The sequence below is a fragment of the Myxocyprinus asiaticus genome, chromosome 8 (genome assembly GCF_019703515.2).
Source record: "Myxocyprinus asiaticus isolate MX2 ecotype Aquarium Trade chromosome 8, UBuf_Myxa_2, whole genome shotgun sequence".
Taxonomy (NCBI): Eukaryota; Metazoa; Chordata; class Actinopteri; order Cypriniformes; family Catostomidae; genus Myxocyprinus; species Myxocyprinus asiaticus.
This window is the reverse complement of record NC_059351.1, coordinates 45,037,665-45,050,016: the sequence shown is the minus strand read 5'-3', so window position 1 is coordinate 45,050,016 and position 12,352 is coordinate 45,037,665. Positions and strand designations below refer to the sequence as shown.

Sequence of the window (12,352 nt, the reverse complement as noted above, 5' to 3'; positions counted from 1 at the left end):
CATTATCTATGTACCCTTTGGTATATGTCCATTCTTTTTTCCTCCAGAATTATTTTAGAATCAATAGCAGCTGAAATATCAAACCCATATGCAAAGCAGCTGATTATGGATGGGGATTAAACTGTGTAGTTCATCCTTACGTAGAATCAGAATTATAATCACCCCAGAGAAGTTAGAGTAGATTTCAGTAGATTTCCTAAGATTCAGTTAGTCAAAGCATCATTGGTTCTTGCACTATTTATTTATAGTATACTATTTATTTTTAGTGGTTTTCTTTAAAAAAAAAATAAAAAAAACACAAATCTAGTATTAATAGTATTTCACTATTAATAACTGTTGTGTGGGCATCTTTAGAAGTTACTCGGAGCAAATTTGAAAGCCTGTATCCAGACCCATAGTGTGTCTTCATTGGAAACTTGCATACTAACAGGCATTTTATGTGTGGTTAGTTGTCTAATATGTTTCTCTGTTCAAACAGGGTGATTTTGGAACACAGAAGGAAGCTGCGTGGGCCATCAGTAACTTGACAATAAGTGGAAGAAAGGATCAGGTATGAACCGAAAGATGAAGAAGAATCTCTGATTCTGGGTCACTTCCTTTTCCCTGCTTTTTAATTAGTTACTTTGCTGTGATTGTCAGGTGGAGTACCTGGTGCAACAAAATGTGATCCCGCCCTTCTGCAGCCTGCTGTCAGTGAAAGACTCTCAGGTGGTCCAGGTGGTCCTTGATGGTTTGAAAAACATCCTCATCATGGCTGGAGAAGAAGCCAGCACAATTGCTGAGATCATTGAAGAGTGTGGGGGTAATGTACCTGTAATACAAATGTATAAAGCCCAAGGTATACTTCCATTTTGACGCGAATGCTCAGCGTCTGCTTGCAGTCGAATGCGAGCCTTTCAAAGTATACTCTATACAACTGTGCATGCATACACAGGCGATTGGCACATACGGCTACGACGGCTATGAGACACTGGACTATTTCTCCTCAGGAGATTAGACACATAAATGTGTCTTTATATTCCTTCAGACTCGAGTTATACAAATGCAGGGATCTTCAGACCTCCTCACACATGCGCTCTTGACTTGCACATAATAATAATAAGTTTTATTTATATAGCGCCTTTCTAAAACTCAAGGTCGCTTCACAAAGCCAAAATCAACAAATACAAAAAATAATAAAAAAATACAAGCAACACAAAAGTCAAAAACAGAAAGTAAAAATACACATCCACTGTTGTTGTTTTTACCTTCCTCTCCTGATGTTTAGCGGTGATTACATCATCTTCCAGCTAATTTCCGTGACTGCAATTAAGTGCTGCCACCTTGTGGACCCACTAAATAGTTCCAGGTGCATGCGCATTCTGCACATTCAAAGAAAATTAGAAAATGCAGGTAGAAAAATTGGGCTGCATGCTTTGTGCTTGAGCACTCTGCTAATGACGAGATTTGCATCATGCATCCTGTCTGACCAAAGTATACTTTAGGCTGCTTTAACTCGCCTGAGATTTTCAACTACTCTTTTATAGTATAGTCAGAAATAGTCATTAATTTTTTTTTAATGGCAAATTCTTTTAACTACTACATTTGGTCCCTTTCCCAATCCAGAGAGTCTCTTGGGTTGTGTACTGAAAATAACCAGGTTTTGCATGCTAAAGAATTCCACTAGTCCAGGATCAGCCCTTTTACATAGAAGCCCTGTTAAGAAAAAAAAATTCCACTGATATTTTCACAGAAGAAAATATAGTAACAGTACTAAATATCTTGGTTCTGTCTTTCAGGATTGGAAAAAATTGAGAACCTACAGCAGCATGAAAATGAGGACATCTATAAACTTGCATTTGAAATCATCGATCAGTACTTTTCAGGAGACGATGTGAGTATATTTTGTCTCTACTATAGTCTTTGTAGTCTCAGATGTTTGGTTCTTTACATAGTTCTTTGCTCGGTGCTTTCCTTTGTTGTTTTTTTATTAAGAAGTTGTGGATCCTGTTCTGAAAATTAAAGGTAAGTTAGTTCACCCAAAAATGAAAATTCTCTCATCATTTACTCACCCTCATGCCATCCCAGATGTGTATGACTTTCTTTCTTCTGCAGAACACAAACAAAATTTTTTAGAAGAATATTTCAGCTCTGTAGTTTCTAACAATGCAAGTGAATGGAGACCAAAACTTCAAAGCTTCAAAAGCACACAAAGGCAGCATAAAAGTAATCCATATTACTTCAGTGGTTAAATCCATGTCTTCAGAAGCGATATGATAGTTGAAGGTGAGAAACCGATCAATATTTAAGTCCTTTCTTTACTATAAATTCTCATCCCTGCCCAGTAGGTGGCGATATGCACAAAGAATGCAAATTGCCAAAAACAAAAGAAGAATGTAAAGTGAAAGTGGAGATTGATGGTAAAACAATGACTTAAATATTGATCTGTTTTTCACCCACACCTAAAGTAGTGCTTCAGAAGACATGGATTTAACCACTGGAGTTGTATGGATTACTTTTATGCTGCCTTTTATTTTTGCTTTTGGAGCTTCCAAATTTTAGTAACCATTCACTTGCTTAGTATGGACCAACAGAGCTGAAATATTCTTCTAAAAATCTTTATTTGTGCTCAGCAGAAGAAAGAAAATCATACACATCTGGGATGACATAAGGGTGAGAATGATGAGAGAATTTTCATTTTGGTGTGAACTATTTCTTTAAGGCAGTCAAATTTGTTGAATTTGAGAGAAAAAATGTTTTTAAAAAAATAAAGCCGAATACCACAACTATCTGAGAATATTACCACCATATATTCAATTGTAATGAATGAAAAACACTGTTGTATCGCCATTATCATGAAGCTTAAATCTGGGGTAGTACTATGGCACCAGTGCAACACCATGTTAACAGAACTGTTTGAAGCTTTTTTTCCCCCCCTTGATTTTACTTTTTAATTAACATTTGAGAATATGATCTAGCTAAATAATTTTTTTTATTTTTTTTATTTATGCACTTTAGTTTAAAATGGAATGCATTTTTTTTTTATCACCCAGGAATGTTCTTTACAGTAATAGAACACTGTGCTATTTGGCTTATATGTATTCGCTGCTCCCTCTTGTAGACAAAGGAAAGAACGTCAATTTAAAAATCTGGTGACTTTAAAATTCAAATTTTGGTAATATTGTAGGTAAAATTTCTAATTTAGTTTCTCAGCTCAGTTGACAATACTCCTGGGTGTTACTTATCAGTGTATATTTACCTAAATCTACGTTTCTTTTTTGCTTTTTCTCCTTTTAATCTTGTAGATTGATGAGGACCCTAGTCTGATTCCTGAGGCAACCCAAGGAGGCACATTTAACTTCGATCCAGCCTCCAACCTACAAACTAAGGAGTTCAAGTTCTAGACAACCAGAGCTTTGAACTTAGGAATGGTGGGTTTCCTAGCTGCTCCTCAACCCCCCGCCACCTACTGAACCATCACCTACCAACCACTCACTAACCAGATAAACCAACCAACCAATCACCATGCTCTGAAACTATACTCACACAGGAGAAAATAGCACTGAGGGATTTGAGTATCTATCTGAAATGCCACTCAAAAAAATTGATGGATCTCAACAAACTTAAGACACAGAAGAGGAAAAGAAAAAGTACATGACTTGTTCATTATACTGCAGTTGCCAAAAAACAAAAAAAAAAAACAGAACAAAAACAGCAACAAAAAAAACAAAAACAAAAAACATATTTTATATATATACTATATATATATATATATATATATATATATATATATATATATATATATATATGTATGTATATGTGTGTGTATATATATATATATATATATATATATATATATATATATATATATATATATATTGCTCTTTCTTTCACTCACTTGCACTCATAGGTGAGCATGAACAGTAATAGGAACTTCTCTTGTTTTACCAGCCATCATATCAGCCAAGGAAGAAGAGAGAGAATCCTGAAATTTAAAGGCAGGGAATTTTCTTTTGCTTTCCAGTAAATTTCTTTCCCTCAAAACATTGTTTCTGGTGATGGTCTTAGAGTCTCAGACAGACATCTAACTCAAAACGTCCAGCCTCTGCTGTGTTAAGCCATCGGACCCCCCTCCCAATTCATCTGAAGTCTATGATCAAGCCTAAAATGGGTTATTCCATGGAATTTTATTCAAATAGGCGAGAAGGGTGTCTCTACAATGGTGGTGTGCAAACAGAACTGAAACTATAGCCACCAATTCTTGCTTTTTCTCATTAAATCCTGAAATTATGGATATTTTCACTGAAGATAATTAAGAAAAAAATCACGTATGCAGACTACACAGAAAACTTTATGAAACAAAGTTTGAACACAGAACATCTAATCTGAGACAGTCAAGCACCCTTAATTACAAAGTTCTGCAGCGATTGTGTAGTGGACATTCATTGTGCTGATCTTTTTGGTTTGCAATGGGAGTATCAGACATTTCAAAGGAGGAACCTATGTGATATGATCATCGTCAATTTGGCCAGGACTTTTAAAGGGCCGCCCCAGCCTTTGGAAGTCCTTTGAGATAACCTAACATGTCTTCTGCTCAAGAAGGGTGCTCTGGCAGTGCCCTTATGTTTGGATTCATCTTTGCTACTTCCTTTCTGGAACCATAGTAATAAGTTCATAGGGATAACCCCAATTGTAACCAGTCAGAAGATATTTTCACTAAATCAGCAGATTTCAGCACTCTAGCCAAACCATAAGAAACTTTGCAACAGTGATTGGATTGTGAATTCTTTTTGATCAGTGGAGCTTTCGCTTGGGCAGTTTTTTTCAGTCTTACTCGCACACATTTGGGTTTTCCCGTTTTATTGCTTTATGTTCGTGGAGAGCGACGTTCACTTAATTTTGACTATACAAGCAATGGGAAAAGGAAATCCATGACGTTGCGGTTCCTTGTTTGTTTTGTTGGTTATAATCTTATTTGCTACAAAACCTAACTGTACCAACTAAAAATACAAGTATATTTCTTGTGTAGGTATATAATGAGAAGCTACCACATTTAGATCCACTAGACATTGTTGGGATGCCACAGAACAATAATAACATTGTGATTATCGATTTACAGCCAATAGGGGTAACTTGTTTTTTTTTTTTTTTTTTAAACCTTAGTTGTTGTTTTTTTTTATGGCAAATGATTGCCATTATTTGGAAAATGGGCTTTCTTACTGTTGTGACTGAACAATTTTGTTTGGTTCTTTTTTCCCATTGCATCAACTTGTAAAGGGGTGTATGGGAAAATACATTTGGACTAAAATAGTTGTGTTTGGGCTGCAAACTGCAGATAAAGATGCTAAAGAAGCTACAAGCAGCCCTGATGAATTTTGAAAAAGCCATGTGTTGAGCAAGAAGAGATGAAAAAACAAGTTTGAAATTCAAAAACGTATCTAGACGCCTAGAAATCGAGCCACTTTAAAGAAGTTTTGTCTTGTATCAGAAATGGATACAAGCTTATTGCTTGTTGCAAGATTTTTACTTGCTGAAAAAAAAAAATAATCTAAAAATCAGCAACAGATCGCATTTTGGCCTCTGATTGTTTGTATGTTTTTATAAATTTTAGAACTGAATTACTCTTTAAGGTGGCTCATCAGTATTTTTTTCAACTCTTGTGCATATTAAAGATAAAGAATGAGTTGAAATTCATTGTGCCTTTTGTTTTTCATTTCAAAGCAACTAAAAAAAGGTTCATAATACCTACCACGTTGCATTGGAGCTGCTTATAACATGGGGTCTTTTGGGTGTCATGTCTGCCTATCTCTGGACTTTACGATGAGACGCACTCTGGAGTAGATTATGTAGTTCTACTTAAATTCTCCTCTAGTCTGCTGACTGACTTGTAATTGATCTCTAACTTCCATTCTGCTCCCTTCACATTCTTCTCATATGGATCACAATTGACTACTATTCTCAACCTTCCCAACCCCCCCCGCCCCCCCCCCATGGCAACATATTTTCACTCGTCACTCCCTCAGGACGTGCTTTATGTATCAATGAACCTAACCAAAATAAACTTGCTGTTAGCCATCCTTTTTTATTGCTCTCTTATGATTGACCTTCTGATCATTTTTGCCTCTTTCCTCCTCCCCTTTCTGTCCTTTCAATTTGGGTCTTTCTTTTCTGAAGTCCCTTTCTCTCTCTAATGTGTGCTACAGTGTTTTTTCTCATGCTGTCTTTAGTTTGTGTAGAGAGAGACTGGTGTTAAATGACACAAGTAGCCACACACAACCTGTTTTCACACATTGTGACCTATCTGCCTACCTACCTACAGTGCATTCAGAAAGTAGACCCCTTCATTTTTTTTTTTTTTTTTTTCACATTTTGTTATGTTGCAGTCTTATGCTAAAATATTTAAATTCTTTTTTTCCCACATCAATCTACTCTCCATATGCCGTAATGACACAGCAAAAAACAGATTTTTGATAACGTTGCAAATTTATTAAAAAGAAAAACTGAAATATCACATTGACAAGTATTCAGACCCTTTGCTATATACTTGAAATTTAGCTCAGGTGTATCCCATTTCTGTGGATCATCCTTGAGATGTTTCTACACTTTGATTGGAGTCCACCTGTGGCAAATTCAATTGACTGGACATGATTTGGAAAGGCACACACCTGTCTATATAAGGTCTCACAGCTGAAACTGCATATCAGAGCAAAAACCAAGCAATGGGGTCCAAGGAACTGCCTGCAGAGCTCAGAGACAGGATTGTGTTGAGGCATAGATCTGGGGAAGGCTAAAAAAAAAAAAAAAAAAAAAATTTGGCTGTATCGAAGGTTCTCAAGAGCATAGTGGCCTCTATAATTCTTAAATGGAAGAAGTTTGGAACAACCAGGACTCTTCCTAGAGCTGGCCGTTCAGCCAAACTGAGCAATCGGGGGAGATGGGCCTTGGTAAGAGAGATGACCAAGAACCGGATGGTCACTCCGGTTGAGCTCCAGAGATCATGTGTGGAGATGGGAGAAACTTGCAGAAGAACAACCATCACTGCAACACTCCACCGATCTGGGCTTTATGGTAGAGTGGCCAGACGAAAGCCTCTCCTCAGTGCAAGACACATAAAAAAGCACCTTAAGGACTCTCAGACTGTGAGAAACAAGATTCTCTGGTCTGATGAAATGAAGATTGAACTGTTTGGCCTCAATTCCAAGCATCACGTCTGGAGGAAACCAGGCACCACTCATCACCTGCGCAATACCATCTCATCGGTGAAGCATGGTGGTGGTAGCAGCATCATGCTGGGGGGTGTTTTTCAGCGGCAGGGACTAGGGGACAGGTCAGGGTTGAAGGAAATTTGAATGCTGCAAAATAGAGATATCCTTAATGAAAACCTGGTCCAGAGCACTCAGGACCTCAGACTGGGCCGAAGGTTCACCTTCTAGCAGGACAATGACCCACAGCCAAGACAATGCAAGAGTGGCTTAGGGACAATTCTGTGAATGTCCTTGAGTGGCCCAGCCAGAGCCAGGACTTGAACCCAATTGAACATCTCTGGAGAGACCTGAAAATGGCTGTCCACCGACAGTCCCCATCCAACCTGACAGAGCTTGAGAGGATCTGCAGAGAAGAATGACAGAAAATCCCCAAATCCAGGTGTGCAAAGCTTGTCGCATCATACCCAAAAAGACTTGAGGCTGTAATCGCTGCCAAAGGTGCTTCAACTAAGTACTGAGTTAAGAGTCTGAATTATGTCAATATATTTCAGTTTATTCTTTTTAATTTGCAAAGTTATCAAAAATCTTGTTTTTACTTTGTCATTATGGGCTGTGGAGTGTAGATTGATGTGAAAAAAATTAAAAACTTAAAGCATTTTAGCATGAGGCTGCAACACAACAAAATGTGTAAAAAAAAAATTAAGGGGTCTGAATCATTTCTGAATGCACTATATAAATATTAGGGGTGAAAATCGGACGTTTCATCACGATACGATCTTGCATCGATTCTCTTGGCCTGCGATCCGGTATTTGCAGATACTTCAATGTCTGCCACGATACGATTCGATTCAGGGGCCTGCGGTCCATATTCTGATATTATGTGCCTATTTTACACTTTTTTTTATTTTATTTTTTTTGCCCTCAAATGCAACCAAAATATTATTTGATTATTTTTGTCAGATCTCTGTATACACATTGGGACATCCACAACAAAATAATGTACTTCAGATGTTGAAAAAAATTATACAGATAAATAATATAAAAAATAAAGTCACAAGTTAATTTCAGTTTAATCCAATTCAAAATACTTACATACCCAGGACTTTTTTCCAACTATTCCTGCTGTCTGTGGTTTTCTTGGCTACAACTTCCACAGTTGTAATGCAAAAATTTGTTACAGTTAACTGGGATAAATGTTAGTTAGTGTGTTGATGTGTAAAGTCTTATAACTGATGCTGGAGCTGAGCAGGTGTTTCTCTTTCCCTCATTAGTGCTGTTCAGAATGTCGGCATTGTTTAGAATGGTACTTTCAGATAGCAAATTCTCATGTAAAATTCAAATGGGTCACATGCGCAACTATATCGAAGGAAGCCCGAATTAATCGCACATGTGAGCCGTTCTGTGTTTGTCATGAGCTCACATTTTAAGGAGTGCCCAGTTAATGGAGCTCACATTTCGCGGGAAGCCCGGTTGACGCATGCGCACGCCGCACGGATAACAGCACAATTTGGCTTCAAAAACCCTGCGCACATCGGTGTCCCGCTTGAAAAGCATATTTAGCGCTCAAAGTCAAATTAATGTAATAAGATTGCTTCATCGCCTGGCGGAAATGCGTACGGACGTGGCTGACATGAGAGTATTAAAATAAAGGTACATCTTTAAAAAAATGTCGATAAAAAATCGATATTTACACGTTGTATCGATAATATTGGATTGTTGGTCATTGGATCGATGGATCATTACACCCCTAATAAATATACAGTCTAAGTCAGAAATTTACATGCACTTAGGTTGAAGTAATTTTTTAACCACTCCACAGATTTCATATTAGCAAATTATAGTTTTGGCAAGTTGTTTAGGACATCTACTTTGTGCATGACATGAGTAATTTCTCCAACAATTGTTTACAGACAGATTGTTTCACATTTAATTGACTATATCACAATTCCAGTGGGTCAGAAGTTTACATACACTAAGTTAACTGTGCCTTTAAGCAGCTTGGCAAATTCCAGAAAGTGATGTCAAGACTTTCGGCAATTAGCCAATTAGTTTCTGATAGGCTAATTGGAGTCAATTGGAAGTGTACTTATGTATTTTAAGGCCCACCTTCAAACTCAGCTTTCATGGGAAAATCAAAAGAAATCAGCCAAGACCTCAGAAAAAAAATTGTGGACTTCCACAAGACTGGTTCATCCTTGGGAGCAATTTCCAAATGCCTGAAGGTACCACATTCATCTGTACAAACAATAGTACGCAAGTATAAACACCATGGGACGACACAGCCATCATACCGATCGGGAAGGAGATGCATTCCGTCTTCTATTGATAAACGTAGTTTGGTGCAAAGTGCAAATCAATCTCAGAACAACAGCAAAGAACCTTGTGAAGATGCTGGAGGAAACAGGTAGACAAGTATCTATATCCACAGTAAAGCGACTCCTATATTGACATAACCTGAAAGGCTGATCAGCAAGGAAGAAGACACTGCTCCAAAACCTCCATAAAAAAGCCAGACTACAGTTTGCAAGTGGACACTGGGACAAAGATTTTACATTTTGGAGAAATGTCCTCTGGTCTAATGAAACAAAAATTGAACTGTTTGACCTCAATCCGATACAAAATTTGTGGGCATAACTGAAAAAGCGTGTGCGAGCAAGGAGGCCAACAAACCTGACTCAGTTACACCAGTTCTGTCTGGAGGAATGGGCCAAAATTCCAGCAACTTATTGTGAGAAGCTTGTGGAAGGCTACCCAAAACATTTGACCCAAGTTAAACAATTTAAAGGCAATGCTACCAAATACTAACAAAGTGCATGTAAACTTCTGACCCACTGGGAATGTGATGAAAGTAATAAAAGCTGAAATAAATTCTGACATTTCACATTCTTAAAATAACATAGTAATCCTAACTAACCTAAGACAGGGAATGTTTTGTATGATTAAATGTCAGGAATTGTGAATAACTGAGTTTAAATGTATTTGGCTAAGGTGTATGTTAACTTCTGATTTCAACTGTATATAGTAGATGGTCATATTAATGTTTATATTGAGTCATACATGTGGTTTTCCTGGTTTCATGCTCACCTTAAGATTGAAATGCAGATGAAAACTGGTAATTTAAAGTTTTTTTATATATATATATTCATTAACCACCAGACAAAAGTTTGGACAAATTTCACTGAATTTGTCACATGATCTTCAAAAAAGCTTGATAAAAAGGCTTAAACTTAAATGGTTGAAATAAGTTTATATATAAACTTGAACTAAGTAAATACAGATTGTTTATATATATATATATTTCTTTCCAAAACTATACTTTTCTGTGTATGTTATGTTTGGCCATAACGTACAAGTGTCCAGCATACATGCAAACTCATTTCTTGCAGTTTAAAAAGAATCCATGGTGGAAACCTCATGAAGCTGGATGAAAGAATGTCCATTGTGTGCTGGAATTTAAGCAAAGGGTGGCTATTTTTAAGAAGCTAAAATATAAAAAAGGTTTGATTTCACATTTTTACTCTCTGTATAATTTCCATACCCCTATTTCTGTTGCGTCATCATTTTGATGACTTTACTATTATTCTAAAACATGGAGTAGGTGTGTCTAACTTTTTACAGGAAGTGTTCTTACAGTTTGTCAATTTTTTTTCATGCTGTTCCTAGCTCTTTTGAATGCAATATTTTTATAGGTAACTTTCTGATGGCCACCGTTACATTATGTCGTTCAACATAATTATTAAAATATCACAATCTTTAAAAAGTTAAGCTCTATGGAAATTAAATATGATAATGTAGTGGCATCTAAACTTTCTGCTGTATGATGTGTACGAACTGTAAGTGGAGAGAGTTCTGCATGTGCCTATGGTAAGGAGGTATATTTGTGCCAAATTTCTTCAAATTTATATTTTGAGCACACAAAAATGTTCAGAGCGTGCAAGACGATATTTTGAGCACAAAAAAAAAAAAAGGTTTATTGTGTGTTCATGGACTCTACGAAGACAACTACATTTTGAGCAAATTAAAATCAATTTTACATTTGAATAAAGTTTATTTGAATGTGAATTTGCACAGAGTTCTGAAAATCCTGCAACATTGTCTTTTAGGTGTGCAAGATATCACTCACTCTTTTCTCATACCCACTAGTGTGTGATTAGTGCTCAGCTTTGACTGCTGGCTTGCTCATCAGGGTCACATTGTTAAATGTGCCAGAATTTCAGCCAATCAGAGATGAGGGGGTAAATGTTGATTGGCTGGTTCGATTACCAATCATAATGCTAATAAAAACAGGAGAAAGAGAAGAAGGGGATAGTTTATTTTCAAGAAAGGAAATCTGTAACACACTATACCACACGTAAGTAGCTCTTTTGTTGACTTAACTGTTTTTAGTTAACCATTATGAAATCTAACTACATGGCTTGCTCTTTTATATGGTCTATATTAGTATGTGGTTCTCTTAGCTAACTATCTAGTTTATCAAGTTAAACTTGCATAGTTACTAGCTTGGCCACTTTAGTTACCACTTTCATCTGAAATGACAATAACTTAATCTGTCCCATGTGTAAAACTCTTTAAGACGAGAGCAGTTTATTTAAATGAATGTGACCAGATAACAGTCTGCCATGGATCAGCAACCACTCAACCTTTTTGTTATTATATTATTATTATATATTTTTTTAATTAACTAGTTGTTTTGTCCACCTTCTTTGGTGTGTCCTCTCCCATTTTCTCTTGGCCTTTGTGTCAGATGTGATGACAGCTTTGTGTATTATAAATATTATGAATATTATAATATTGCTCAAATTAACACATTCTATTCTGTTCTTGACACTGAATTAGAAAAGCAGCTTATGATTGCAATTCAAAGCTGTGGAGTATATTAAAATGTTCAGTATGCTGTTTTTATAAAGTTTATGCATTCTACCACAACCCTTATAGCAAAATTGATTGAGAAGAAACCGTAAAAGGAAAAGTCGCTAATTATGTCATCTGTCATAGTTTGGGGTAAATTAAATGTACAGTATTGCAAACGGTATATATATATATATATATATATATATATATATATATATATATATATATATATATATATATATAAACTTAAGGTTTAGCTTTACAGTATTCCTGGTATGTCTATAATCAACAGGGTTAATATCTCTTGTAATGACAAC

The 12,352-nt window shown here is 36.3% G+C and overlaps 1 protein-coding gene across 1 annotated transcript in view; it reads left to right on the top strand.

Annotated features, from left to right (window-relative positions):
* The window catches only part of LOC127445527 (importin subunit alpha-4), a 39,578-nt gene extending 35,848 nt beyond the window's left edge, over nucleotides 1–3,730 (top strand). The window contains exons 14-17 of the mRNA XM_051705679.1: nucleotides 479–550; nucleotides 640–802; nucleotides 1,779–1,873; nucleotides 3,285–3,730. Of these exons, the coding sequence (XP_051561639.1) occupies nucleotides 479–550; nucleotides 640–802; nucleotides 1,779–1,873; nucleotides 3,285–3,383 (429 nt within the window). The 3' untranslated portion in view covers nucleotides 3,384–3,730. The remainder of the gene's footprint in view (nucleotides 1–478; nucleotides 551–639; nucleotides 803–1,778; nucleotides 1,874–3,284) is intronic.
* Nucleotides 3,731–12,352: the final 8,622 nt, after the last annotated feature.